This window comes from Cryptotermes secundus, unplaced genomic scaffold (assembly GCF_002891405.2).
Source record: "Cryptotermes secundus unplaced genomic scaffold, Csec_1.0 scaffold1964, whole genome shotgun sequence".
NCBI classification, from domain to species: domain Eukaryota; kingdom Metazoa; phylum Arthropoda; class Insecta; order Blattodea; family Kalotermitidae; genus Cryptotermes; species Cryptotermes secundus.
In genome coordinates this window covers 190827-205252 of record NW_019731612.1, presented here as the reverse complement: position 1 = coordinate 205252, position 14426 = coordinate 190827, and the positions used below count along the sequence as shown (strand labels likewise).

Sequence of the window (14426 nt, the reverse complement as noted above, 5' to 3'; positions counted from 1 at the left end):
TCTATACATCCACTCCCCCAGATGCCTTCGTGGCGTTAAGCACAGGGACAACTTTACCTTTTTATATTTTTGTATCTGTGTGAATAGCCAAGTTTCTGAATATTCAGAGCTGGTACGTAAAGCAACAGCAAAACTGTACCTTACAGAAAGCACTGTAACTTCGTGACATGTTGAATTATCAAGTGGGTTCAGGTCTTCATATAGACAAAGTACCAGAGCCAGGCAGCGTTTCAGTTGTTACCGAACTTGGCACCATTGCCAGCGGCTCAACATCCCTGGCTTCAAGCAGTTTGGTCGGCACATTCAGACTTTTCTGGAAATTCATCCGTTACCATTCAGCCATGTTGAAATATTTATATTTCAGTGGGAATTCTTTTATGTGTTGTTTAAAGTGTTTTCCATCAGTTCCTGGATGTGCCATGTGAGCTGTGGTTACTGAGTGTAACACGGACTGTAAGAATAATGCTATTTCCTGTTCTGTGTCAGAAATATACCATCTTAGCCGGCCAGGAGAGGAAAGTTTTTTTTCTTTTTAATTTTCTCTTAGTGTTAGTGATGTCCGGCAGAGAAGCTCTGTGTCTCAGCCAGAATCTGAATTAGAGACACATCAAAATGAATGACTGCTTTTGTTTTAGAGTGTACTTATAACGTAACGTGACACACTGTGTGTCTGCAGGGCATGAGAGGTGCAGAAATCACATGCATGTCAGGGGTACACCTCTGATTTAGCTACTTTGTGCCCTGTAAAGAGTTTGAGAAGAACTGGGAATGTTATCAATGGCCACAGCATAAGGCATTCTGGTTGCAGGGGTGGCTTTTGTTTAGTAGTGTTGCTGACTTGATTGCGTGCTCACACTGGTGGCTGTGGTAATTCAGATGTGCATGCGCGACAGTCTATTAAAAGTTAGTGAAGCCTCTAGGATTTGAGGTTCTTCCAGAGGTGGTTATGAAGATTGCTGTTGTTCACTGAAAGTGAAATGACGTTTCATTGCCATCATCTTCAGGGTCAAGAAATTAGTTGAGGAAAATACTGTTGTGAGAGCAGGTGGCTCTCCTTCAGCTCATCCAGACCAGCTGTGGGGCTTACGCAGCCTCCTATACGATAGGTATGTTCCCCAGGGGTAAAGTGGCTGGGGGCCTGAAGCTGACCAATCACCTCCCAAATAGTGACAAAGCCAAGAATCTGTGGATCTATACATCGACTCCCCCACATGCGTTCATGGCGCAGTGCTTCCTTAGTTAAGCACAACACTGCCTTTACTGAACATTTTGCTGTGCTCATTAACTTTCTTTAATATTCAAGAAATCCCAAGTTATCTCTCTTCCATGAAGCATTCTAACAATGTTTCCATGATTTTCCTCAGTCTGTCTAGGCAGATGGTGGGTTAACCCATTAAAATAGGCCTCAGCCACTGCTTTAATATCATTTATTTTAAGTTGCTCAGTGGGTGGTGGAGTCCAACTCGGTCTGCTCAGCACAGCAGCCACTGATTGGCGTATTGTAGCCTGTCTTGGTGATTATGAAGATGGAGAATTTGGTGGAATGAAGATGGGCGGGGGAAGCCGAAGTACTTGGAGAAAACCTGTCCCAGTGCCACTTTGTCCACCACAAATCCCACTTGGCCAGACCCAGGATCGAACCCGGGCCGCCTCAATGGGAAGCCAGCGACTAACTGCTTGAGCTATGGCGTGGCCTTAATATCATTTACAACTAATTCATGATTACAGTGCCATTCTTATTTCCTGCTCTAGGCTCTAATGAGCGCAGTTGACAGAGCATTGTTCAGAAGCCTAGAAGTGACCTGTTTACTGTTATCTAGCTACAAGTTTAGATGTGAATGTTCTGATAAGCCAGTATTGTGTTTAACATGAGATGCACCTCCTTCCCTACCCAGAAGTGCAGCAGCACTCATTCCCTTGATCTTAGCCACCTGCGTGTCTACTCGCTGCACTGGTGCATCACTGTGTGTGCTCTGCTTGCAGAACGAGTTGTTCCAGTTGGTTACGGACCAAGGATTCCTACACGAACCCCGCGTAGTATGGGAAACCTTATCAAACATAGAGGGTGATGGCATGTTCGTCGATGGCCATTTTGTGACGGTGCCACCCAAGGCAGCCGGGCCCTGTCGTGCTCTACCCCTGGATGTGTCTGAGGACCAGCAGATCAATCATGAGTGAGTCTGGGTAATCAGTAGATTTAGACAGAGCATGGGAGAGGACATACAGGTTCTGAGGTGTTGCTTACAGTGTTAGAGTTTTTTGCCTCATTTAAAATGTCGGATTGTGTGTGCATGTCAAAATATTGGGAAGAAAACATGTTACATCCCATGTATGTGGTGTGATCAAGTAATTCCTGGATTGTTTTTCTCTCCCTCTGTGTGTTGGTGTATTTATCCTGTATCTCACAGTGTCTCCTTGCAGCTTGATGCAGTTTGTCCAGCAGTTGTGCCCTTGTTGGAAGCTTTCCAGAATTCCTCTGTTTTGAACTTAGCAAGGACTTCCTGTGTTTGTTTCTGGATTATGGCAATGATATGAGATATCCAGTCCTGTGCCAGCTGGAGCTTCCAGCCACTGAACCAGAGGGGCATGTAAGGTGCAATGCAGTACCCATACCACACATTCAGCCAGTAGTTCAGCAACTTATATTTTGCTCATCTGTTGGTCTCTTCACCTGAGGATGGAAACAGATGCTGCTTCCAAAACGTTGTGTTCTTTAGTGTTTTTCAGAATAACAAACAATGGACAAGTCCAGAAACACACTAATTTGAAGTGTTATACAGCATCATCAGAACTCTTTCTTCTGTACAGAGAAATATTTGTTTTCATGAAAAAGTTCTGTGATTTGCTCTACCTTTTTATGCCCCCCCCCACATGGACGGATGTCCTGAATGCTTGTCCAGAAACTCTACCTTCATTGAATATCTTTGCATCTCAGAGGATAGTTATGAATTAGGAGCTCTAAAGTATATGAAGACCTTTTTGTTTCATTACCATAGTTAGGTTTGTTAGTTGTTCTTTGCACTCTGTACACATTGAATGTCACATAATTATTCACATTTGAATATTGATGTAAAACATCAAGTTATATTTCTTACAGTAAATATTACAATTGTGTTTCACAGGCTCATAGCAACATGTGTTTCTTTGCAGTGCAAAGCTGTCTCCTCACCGTGTTACAGAGCACTTCTTTCAAGTTCAGTTTCTTGTAGTGCAGCTTGGAATTTAGACAAATGTCATTTCTCAGGTGTCACCGATTTCTTGCTGATTGTTTTGAGGGGACGGTCCATTGAAAGAACTGGTTTCAGAAGGCGACAACATTCTTGTTAGCTACGTGTGAATTTTCAGCTGTATTCTGGATTAATCTGGCACATCAGTCTGTAATATACATGTGTTATTTTCAGGTAATATTTTATGTTGCAGTGTATTGCATAAGTGTGTTCTGAAGAGAAGGACACATGCTTCCTCTGTCTTCACTGTTTCTAATGTAAGAATATGTGTAGAGTCAGTGGTACAGACTCATGTACTGTTCTTGGCCATAAACACTGAGTGATGTTTTGTGTGCTGCCTGTCTTTCCTCAGTACCAGTTGACTATGATTCGGATTGAACACGTGTTCATGCTGCTAGTCTGGTTCATTACCACATTCTCTGTTTATGGTTTGTGCAGCTATTAATAGCATAACCATTTGTGAGAGCACTTCCAAAACTACTCTAGTGGAAAGTGGTGATAGTAAACTGATCCACATTCCATGAAAATATGTGTTGAGGCCTGGAGGTAAAACCCCACATATTATTAATTTCAGCATGGAATGGTCATATTGATGGTTTGGTTGCATTGACCCCTGGGAAGGGCACAGGGGACTAAATAGGCCCAAAAGCTATCCAGAAAACGCTCCTATAAAGAGAATTGCAATTCCTCCACTGGTGCTGTAACCTTGACTGTACAGTCTGTAGCGTATCACTTGTGCAGCTGTTATGGTTCACCTCCATCAACTGCTGAGGTTAAGAGTGTTTGGGGCTTTGCGTATTCCTTGTGTGCCTCATTGATGTGGTACTGGAATGCAGGTAGCTTAGTATGTACGTGCCTGTTAAGGCAGGTGCTATGTGAAGAACCGTATGAAGCGTTCCCAGTTTGAAGAGCACTGTCTTGTGGGATATGGCACCGTGCTCAACTTGTTTATGTTTTGTTTGGGAGAGCTGTGAGACAATGCGGGTAATTTGAGTGTGTGTTGTCAGTTTCCTGCTGGCTCTCTCACTTCAAGAGGAACAGAAGGCACAATACGAGAATGAACAAGCTTGGGAGGAATTTAAACAGACGCAGGAGATCACTTGCAAGTAAGTGACACACCTGGTGGCTGTGCAATGTGTGTTCACTCACAGGGGCTGTCTAGAGGGACACCGAGAGGCAGCTGTTTGCATTCTATTGCATGCAACCCATTCACATATTCAGAGTTTTAACTCTGTCTCTTTTGCATCCCGTGGTTTCTGTTGCTTTATGCTGCTCACTAACTTCTTCATTATCAAGTCTTTCACTGCCAGCCTGAACTGTAATCACTGACTGTTGTGAAACCAGCTGTGCCAGCCCCAAATGTTAACCTTCCTCATCCAGGGCACATGGTAAAATAGCTGGTTGAGGGGCTACGCTACAAGCGAGAAGGTCAGGAATTTGATTCCTGATGAGGTCATTGGACTTTTCAGTTGACCTAATCCTTCCAGCCGCACTATGGCCCTGGGGTCGGTTCTGCCTGTAACAGAAATGAGTACCGGGAATCTTCCTGGGGGTAAAGGGCGGCCAGCTGGTGCATAAGGCTGATAACCTCACCGCCATCTGTGAGGTGATTGTCTAGAAAATGTGGCAGCCTGGACATCACAACTCTATGGGTCTCCGCAGCCTGTTACAGGGATAGGTTTACCTTTACCTGATCTTTCTCATCCACGAGTTCTAAACTTTTCTGGCACTGAGCCTTGTGCTGTATTTGAAGGCTCAGGAATGGCACTTTCAGGCCAGTGTCTTTACCTGTTGCCTTTTATACCCCCCCCCCCTCTCCCCTCATGATGTTTTGGTTGTGATGTTTTTACTGTTTTGTGTTCCATCACTCCATATATCACCTGACTTCCTTCCCTTTCATGTTCTGGAATGATGACCTAACTGGCTTCTGTCTCAGTTGCTTCCTGTTGGTCGGTGGAACACTATATTGGTTCCAGTCTTGTGTATAGTATTTGTGAATTGTGTATGGACTCCTTGCCTAGAAGTAGGGCAGTCTGACTACAGGTCTCCATGCATGCTCACACTACTGATATGACTGTAAAGAGTTCTTGCTTTAAAAATATGGCACTGAAAGGTGTTAGGATCGAAGGAATTTGGCTCACAGGAGCTCACAGGTTTTAAAGCATGAGAGAAGCGTCACATTTTCCAGACAGTACATGTTTGTTTTAACTACATAAACCGCTGAAGATATCATTTCTGAAGGAATCAAGTTTGTGAACCTGTAGGTTAATCTGTTTATTGTTTTGTCAGTTTCACTAAAGCTCTAGTACTTAGAGCTGACAGTTCTCTGATGCGGAGTAGGAGAAGTATTGGTAGTGGTGGGGAGAGCTCCAGCATGGCGACAAGTGTGGCGGGGAATGCAGTACAGGCGTTCTCAAAAGGAAATAATTTCTTACCTCATTGTGTTGTGTAGTGTTGGCGGTCTAGTCTCGATGATGTTTACACATCCGATGTTAAGTTTTAAGTGCTGAATGGCAGACCATTATGCACTATGCAATGCACTATTATACACTTTTCACTGTTATATACATGAAGAGTTTATTTACATATTACACGGGTCTATTCTAAAGGGGCAATACCGGCAGTGTCCGCATAGATATCATCTCCACATGCCTGTCCTTCCTCGTCACCACCAGATGAATCGGAGGTATCATCAGAACTGTCATCACTATCACCGCCAACATGGAAGATGAACTCCCGTCCTGCGTTCAAAAGGCCTTCCCTGCCATTAATTGTTGCTCAATGCTCGAAGTGGCTAGTGGAGATTTCCTAGGTCTTTCTTTATGGGGCGTCGAAAAGGAAGTGGAAGCCCCAGATTCGATATTTTTTGTTTCTCTTATTATTCTTCTGACACTACTTTCCGATACACCTGTTGCCCTTGCTACTTCCACTCCTATGTTCTTCACTGTAATTGTTGGACCAGCCTCTTTCATATGCTTATATACATTACTAACAATTTCTCTTGATTGTGAATGCAACACTTTTCCACTCAATTTACTTTGTTTAGGTGGCATGCTAAAGGAGAGAGAAAAAAATGAACAAATATAAATAAACAAAAAAGAAAATCAACGAATAAAAATAAACAATAAAATAAAATATTGTCACTGTCACCACTTGACTTCTGGTCCAGTACTTCAATGCGACGTCTCAACTATCTATGTCTGTGGTTGGATCTCAACTGTCTTCGGCGACAGCTCTCTTGCTGTCTTGTTGCTGTCTTCTGTCTCTGTAGCTCTTGGCTTATGTAGGTGTTCTGTGGACTGGATACCAGACACCATTCCTCACTGTTTCGTTTATACTGTCCGCTGTTACGTAAAGGGGACAACGAACTCTCTGTAGTTCATTTCAGGGGAGACGCGTTCGTTGCTTCTGCATTGTCTACACAACGGCTCCATGTTCTTTGCGTTACCATGGAAGTGCCTATTCCAAACTCACGTGTTTGGCAATCCGTTGCCTCGGGAATGCTCCTTCGCAACGGTCTGTTTGTATTCGATTTGTCGCTGTTGGAACTCAACAATTTCCACTGTAGCCGTTGCGCGGCGATGAACGCAAGGTAACGCGTCACAATATTAATACAGTAAATAGAGAATAATAAACTCAAATACGACTCCAAGAGTCAAAACTTTTTAACTTGACTATACAAGGAAGAATGCTCTTGAGACGTCTGCTTGCATTTAATGCAGACAAATGAGTAATCACAACACCCCTCAACTTTCACGAAAGGACCTGCCTATCCACTGCGCAGCTTTTTGTGGACTGTCAGCTCTAAGTACCACAACTATAACTTAATGAACAGACATATACAAGTAAGGGAGCATGCATTCCAGTAAATGACTCTCTCTCCAACTTCCTGTTAGAATGGGGAATTAACTGCATATTGGAATTTCTGTGATTGTTACAAGGCAGCAAAATTTAATTCATTTCCACTCAGTTTGAGAGTGGTGATTTAGCATTTTCTGACATTCTGTGCATTGTTCTTAAACTAATATTTTGTCAGAATAATGTATGCCTCAAAAGTTAATTCATTTAGATCTGTTGCTATTATTGAATTTTATTTAATGAGAGAGTAAGTGAAAATTGTAAACTTTTTCTGTATACTTCAGGATGATGGCTCAAAGTATTGAATGTGACAGCAAGGCAGTGCTTTTGTTGCATTTTGTTGAATATGGTTTTAAGATGTTGAATCGTTTCATCATGCTTTGTGCAGTGTGTCTCAGTTTTCTGGTTGCTATATGGTGAAATAGTATTTTTTCTTTTTCCTGTCTTTGTCTTCTCCCTAGGAAGGGTGAAGGAACCGATTTATGAAGGGGAGCACTCGTTGACCAGGAAGTTAGTAGTATGCTTTCATGCTTTGAAAGTGATGCTACACAATGATTCTTTATTTTATGAAAGGGATACATTCCTTGAATGTCATTTATTAAGGGCAAATTTGTTAGAAATAATGAAAGGTTTGTTAATGTGAAGGAAATAAACAGACAGATGATGACCACAGACTGTCTGTGTATGTAATGTAAATGTGTAGTACCCATACAGAAAGATGTTGATATTTATGTTACAGTGAAAAGTACTCCATTGCACATATGTTCTTTTGATTTTACAGCTTTCTTGATGCTTTTTTGTTACTATTACATAGTGAGACAACATTCGTTTCTGCACAACTTTAAACTTGTAATTTTAGGCCAGTTTGTGGGCTGTCTCACCGCACCCTTTGAAGCTCAAAAAATTGCGATTTCATTGATTTTCTAAACTCTCCTTCCTCTTTGAATTATCTATTATGGTAACTGATTTGATTCAGGTGAGTTAAAACTGCCTTGATTGATTGAGTGCAATGTGGTTTCAGTCCATGGTTAGGTTTTAAGGACTCAGGGAGCATATAGGTGTACTAGTGTGGGCTCAGTTTTGCATGAGGGTCTTAGGGGTGTTGCAATGACCACAAACTTCACTGCATGATAATCCTTTGTTAGGGTTTCCCAACAAAGTATGTGCTGTTTTAATGCACGAGTTGATACACACAACCCCTATACAGTAACAGACTCACTGCTATGATCACGCTGTTCCTGCCTACACTGTCCATGGTTTGCATCTTAATCCTCGAGGCAAGGACAAGCTGACGCGACTCATTGCAGAGAGCATTAAAGGCAGACACATTCCAGTTGTCATGGGTGTTCAGAATCATTTTTTAGGATAAAGAGTGCAAGTAAAGTTTATCAAGTAAAAGAAATTGCAAAAGAAACTAATCTTTCAGACAATAATGTAAGCGAACCAATAGAAATCGGAAAAGGTAATTGCAGTCTACTAAATTCAGTGAATAATAAAGTACTAAGAATATTCCATCAGAATATAAGAGGATTGAGAAACAAAACAAATGAACTAATAAGCTCCATGAATTCAAATCTTCCACACATACTGTGCCTTACTGAACATCACATGAAACAGCTGGAATTAGAACATCTTCACTTAGAAAATTATAATTTAGGTGCTAGATACTGTAGGAAAACACTGGAGAAAGGAGGAGTGAGTATTTTTGTACACAAAAACCTAAAATTTACTAAAATAAATTTAGAAGATTATTGCAAAGACCAGGATCTGGAAGCATGTGCTCTAAAGTTAGACTCTCCTTTTTCTAATATTTGTATACTGACTTTATATAGAGCCCCATCTGGAAACTTCAATCACTTTATAAATAGATTAGAAACCATCCTAAATGTACTGCATAGTTCAAAAGTTGAATTTATAATTTGTGGTGATATAAATATAAACTATCTCATCGACAGTAATAGGAAACTAAATTTAGACTCTTTGTTATCATCTTACAATCTCTCCAGTACTGTTAACTTTCCCACAAGAGTTCAAAATAATTCTAGTTCAGCGATAGATAATATATTCATTGATAACTCAAAATTAAGAGACTATACTGTAGGACCCTTTATAAATGGCTTATCCGATCATGATGCTCAACTCATAGAAATAAATAATATTGACCTTCAGCCCAGTAATCAACAATATCAAACAGTAAGGAAAATCAACAAGCATACGATGGCAGATTTTGTCACAAAATTAAGTAATGAATCATGGGACAATGTATTTGACAGCAATAATATTGATTCTAAATTTAATTGCTTTCTGAACACATACTTGAGGATCTTTTATTCAAGCTTTCCCTTAAAAATAGTCAAAAATGAAAATAAAAACAAATCCACCTGGATAACAATTGGAATAAAAACTTCATGTAAACACAAAAGACAACTATATTTGGCCAGTAGGGACAGTAATGATCCAAGACTAAAAAGTCACTACAAAATGTACTGTAAAATTTTGTCAAAAGTCATTAAAGAAGCCAAACAGAATAACTATAACAGCCAAATTCTAAAATCAAACAATAAAATTAAAACCACCTGGGATATTGTGAAAGTTGAATCAGGAAAGAAATCTGTTAATGAAGACGTACAAAGTTTGAATATTGAAGGGAAGTCCACTAACAATCCACAAGCTATCGCAAGTGCATTTAATGAATATTTCCTTTCATTAGCTGAGAAAACATATTCCAATAATAATAATAATAATAATAATAATAATAATAATAATAATAATAATAATCCAATATACTATCTGTCTCGTGCCTTTAACAATTCATTTCCAAATATCAATCTCAAATTCTCAACAAGGAAGGAAATTGAAAACATTATTAAATCCCTTAAGCCCAAAAATTCACATGGATATGATGAAATCTCTACCAAATTACTTAAAGCAAGCTCTGTTTACATCAGTTCACCCTTGAATCATCTATGTAATAAATCTTTATCATCAGGTACTTTTCCTCAACGCTTAAAATACGCTGTAATGAAACCACTTTTTAAAAAAGGAGAGAGAAAATGCATCTCTAATTACAGACCAATATCCATATTGACTTCATTCTCAAAAGTCTTTGAAAAAGTTATGTATAATAGACTACTTGAACACTTAAATTCTAACAACATATTAGTCAAAGAGCAATTTGGATTTAGGAAAGACCTAACAACAGAAAAAGCAACCTATGAACTAACTAACGATATTTTAAGTGCTCTCAATGACAGATTAATTGTGGGAGGGATTTTCTGTGATCTAGCAAAAGCTTTCGATTGTGTTAATCATGATATCTTACTATCGAAATTAAATTTCTATGGAATAACTGGCAAAGCTAATGAATGGATCAAATCATACCTCAAAAACAGGTATCAAAGAGTTGAAATAAATAATAAAAACTCCAGTCATAATGCATTTTCAAACTGGGGAATTATAAAGCACGGTGTTCCACAAGGATCAATTTTAGGTCCCTTACTTTTTCTTCTCTACATAAATGATCTATCTAAAACCATCAACAATAAATCTAAACCAATTCTATATGCAGATGACACTAGTATAATATTTAAGAACTCTAAATTTGAAAACTTTAAAAATGACATAAATATTGTATTTGAAGCCTTAAACAGATGGTTCGAAGCCAATTTACTCTCATTAAATTTTGATAAAACCCATTACATATCATTCACAACTAAAAACAACCACCAAATTGATCTGGACATCAGTTATGCCAACAAATTAATCTGTAAAGTACTTGATACAAAATTCCTTGGAATACATGTAGACAGTACACTGTCTTGGAAAATACATATTGAACAAATTATACCTAAATTAAATGCAGCTTGCTATGCGATGAGATCAATTAAGCCTTTTATGTCACAGGAAACATTGAAGATGGTTTACCATGCCTACTTTCATTCTATTATGAACTATGGATTAATATTTTGGGGGAACTCTTCACATAGTGTAATAATTTTTAAAATACAAAAGAATATAATTAGAATCATTACAGGATGTAGAAGTAGAGATTCATGTAGAGAATTATTTAAGAAATTAAAAATTCTACCTCTTCAATCGCAATACATATTATCGCTTCTCTTATTTGTTGTTTACAACAAAGATAAATTCAAATTAAATTCTGATGTCTATAACATGAATACTAGACAAAAATATAACTTCCACCTACCCTCATCAACTTTATCAGTATATCAAAAAGGAGTCTACTTTACTGGCATAAAAGTGTTCAACAATCTGCCACAAAGTATTAAAAACTTGGGCAATGATACTAAAAAGTTTAAATCAGAGTTAAAGAATTATCTACATGCTCATTCCTTCTACTCTTTAGATGAATACTTCAATGTAAATAGAGAATGATGTAAAATTAAGTTATATTAATTTTTAAGCTAAAATTGCCTGTACTTATGTATGTAACCTTTTGACTTGTTCTGTATCCAAAGGTACTAACCTACTTAGGATTTATAGAATGTAAATAAATTCAATTCAGTTCAACTGATAAAGTGTAGAAATATATTTATTCTATTTTTCAGACTTTGCTCAAATGAAATAAATTTGTTTATTGCACTTGAACACTGTATTAAGTTTTGTAGATAGGCTTAAATGATGCAGCTTACTTAACACAAAATGTTACAATATGACATGGGGATCATCTCGTTTTGAAACTAGACATCATAAATATAGTGTGCTGATCTGTGCTATCGCTTGAAATGAAATTGTGGGCTTATCCATAATTCTTCACTTATGATTTCTATTGGTTCTTAAAATTTAATTATGTTAATATGGCTGAATGAGGATAACCTCCGTGCCTTCTGTGCTCCAAGTAGGAATTCACTTCCTGTGTAAACCACCAGAAGTGTAAATATTCACATCAGTATCTTTCAAATTAGTTACTTTCGGATGTCCATGTTACCTGTACAGAACCAAGCAATATGGCATTTGATTTTCATAGAATGATTTGGTGTGTATGGTGCATCATAGTATATATTAAATATACATTTGGGTCACACTGCATGGTGTAGTCAGCTCATTCTATAATATTGATTAGTCTGATGGACCAGAATGACTAAAGTTAAATTTGATTTTCATCATCATCATTGTTATATTTTAGCACCCTGTTACGCTGATTCATGTCCATGGTTTATGCTGACCGGCTTACAGTGTATACACTTTTTTCACCTTATTCTTCACTTCCACACTACATGTTTCAGCACTAATGTGCCATCCTCAGGTGTCTTTATGCACGTTAAAGTATTGTACTGCATGCCATAATGTCTTCATTCTAAAATGACTAAAATCTGTATTCGTAATATAGGACGATGAATTCTAAATAATAAAACTTTTCAGGATTCTTCCTACATCGCACTCAAACACACACACAGATCCAGCAATACAACGTGTGCAGTAACAGGAACAAAAAAACACAACACAGAACACGATACACAAATATGTAGGAAGAATGCTCACATAAAAGAGGATTGGCGTAATTCGCGTGTTTGAGTGCGACGTAGGATGAATCCTGAAAAGTTTTATTATTTAGAATTCATCGTCCTATATTACGAATACAGATTTTAGTCATTTTAGAATGAAGACATTATGGCATGCAGTACAATAGTTTAACATGCATAAAGACACCTGAAGATGGCACATTGTGCTGAAACATGTAGTGTGGAAGTGAAGAATAAGGTGGAAAAAGTGTATACACTGTAAGACGGTCAGCAAACTGTGGTAACTAAATTTTATGTAAACAAATCATTAAATAAAAATAAATACTGATTAATAATATCAGTCAAATTATTGACAGGCCTTGGAGAGAACAGTGTCATAGCTTTCTGAAATACACTGACTGTCTTTGCTTCTTCCTTGTTCTGCAGATGTCTTATGGTTGCTATATTCTTTTCCCAGTTGTATGACATTATACTTAAATATTGACTGAATATTGAATGTGTTAGTGGTTCGCTTTGTCTTAGATATTTTTTTAATACAATTTTAATTGACAGCATTAATCACTATTTATTCTGTTGCAATAACTTATTTATCAGCAGTATCAAGAGACTGTCCTAAATCTTCCTTCAGAAGTTTATGTTAATTTGTATAAACTGTCATGTTTTAGTAATTTTGAACACTTCTGTATTTTAACAGTTTGGTGTTGTGTTAACCATTTCACTGTTAAGAAAGGACTATACAGGAGACATGCCATACACATTTCTTTGTATATTTAATGACAGTCATTAGCTTGGACTTTATAGTGCTGAGTTGTACATGGACTCGCCCGCCAAATGTACTGAGTGCTGTAACATTAGTTTCCTCTTTGAAAGAAATTATGAAACAACAGCAGTGCTGTGGACATGTATTGACATGAATTACAAAATGATGTGTTTGCTACGTATGGTGAAATATTGCATTGATGTTCAAATTCTTACAGTAAAATACTGGCTAATGTATGGACCCACTACCCGAAATGACCTAAAAGTGTTGCTGATTGAATTTCTGTACATTTGTATTTTCTAGCAGTCACTCTGATATGCTGGGATTAAAATTATCCTGTTTTCTAAACTTTCCTGTAATATTCGCTTTTCTTTATGTTGCTGGTGTGGATGTAAATTTTTGTCATGGGTTTAGTGGTGTAAAGAAGTGACCACTTTTATCTAAGCATGTAGTAGTGGTAATTGGTTGTGTGTAAGGCAAGTACTTGTGCAGGGGTGGGTTTGTGTGTATGCTTAGTGTGATAGCTTGCATTTAGGCATCAGATGTGTGTGATTAGCAAGTGGCACACATGCTGTAAAATTCCATTTCCTCTCCTTCCTGCAGAGTTCACCTTCGCTGCGCGCATAACACATTTTAACATTTCAGCTCATATGACCGAGAGATGTTTTGTAACTGGTTGCTCTCTGTCTTGTGCATATAGCTTATGGTGTGTGGCATTGCAAGGGAGTTCAAACTGTCCTACCGTCTCTTGACACTTTCAAGCTCATTTTCAGCATGCCATAACATGAATTTGTAAGTTACCGTAATGTGCCTGCAGAAAATGTTTTTATGGCAATAGTTAATCTCAACTTCTGCTCAGGATAACTTTTCCCACAAGTCATGAGTTTAAATGCAATGCAATGCAGTTTAGCTGATTCCAAAGCCAAACAATTCTCTTGCCAAAGGGGAGGTTGGTACTGACCATACAACCTTTGTGCTTAACGTGCACGTCTGCACATGTCATTATGTTTGCTTCGTGATTCCAGCAGTTCACTGTTCTCATTGCGTTGAATGCAAAGTGACTGCAAAGGAAAAAGTAACTGAAGACTCTTAACAGTA

General features: G+C 38.2%; 1 protein-coding gene across 8 annotated transcripts in view; it reads left to right on the top strand.

Annotated features, from left to right (window-relative positions):
- The window catches only part of LOC111867324 (ubiquitin carboxyl-terminal hydrolase MINDY-2), a 41923-nt gene that overhangs the window by 23659 nt on the left and 3838 nt on the right, over positions 1-14426 (top strand). For 7 of the 8 annotated variants that reach the window (XM_023857071.1, XM_023857070.2, XM_023857074.2 and 4 more), the window contains 2 exons: positions 1984-2174; positions 4235-4333. In XM_023857071.1, the coding sequence (XP_023712839.1) occupies positions 1984-2174; positions 4235-4333 (290 nt within the window). The remainder of the gene's footprint in view (positions 1-1983; positions 2175-4234; positions 4334-14426) is intronic. The other variant, XM_023857075.2, reaches the window with a different exon arrangement.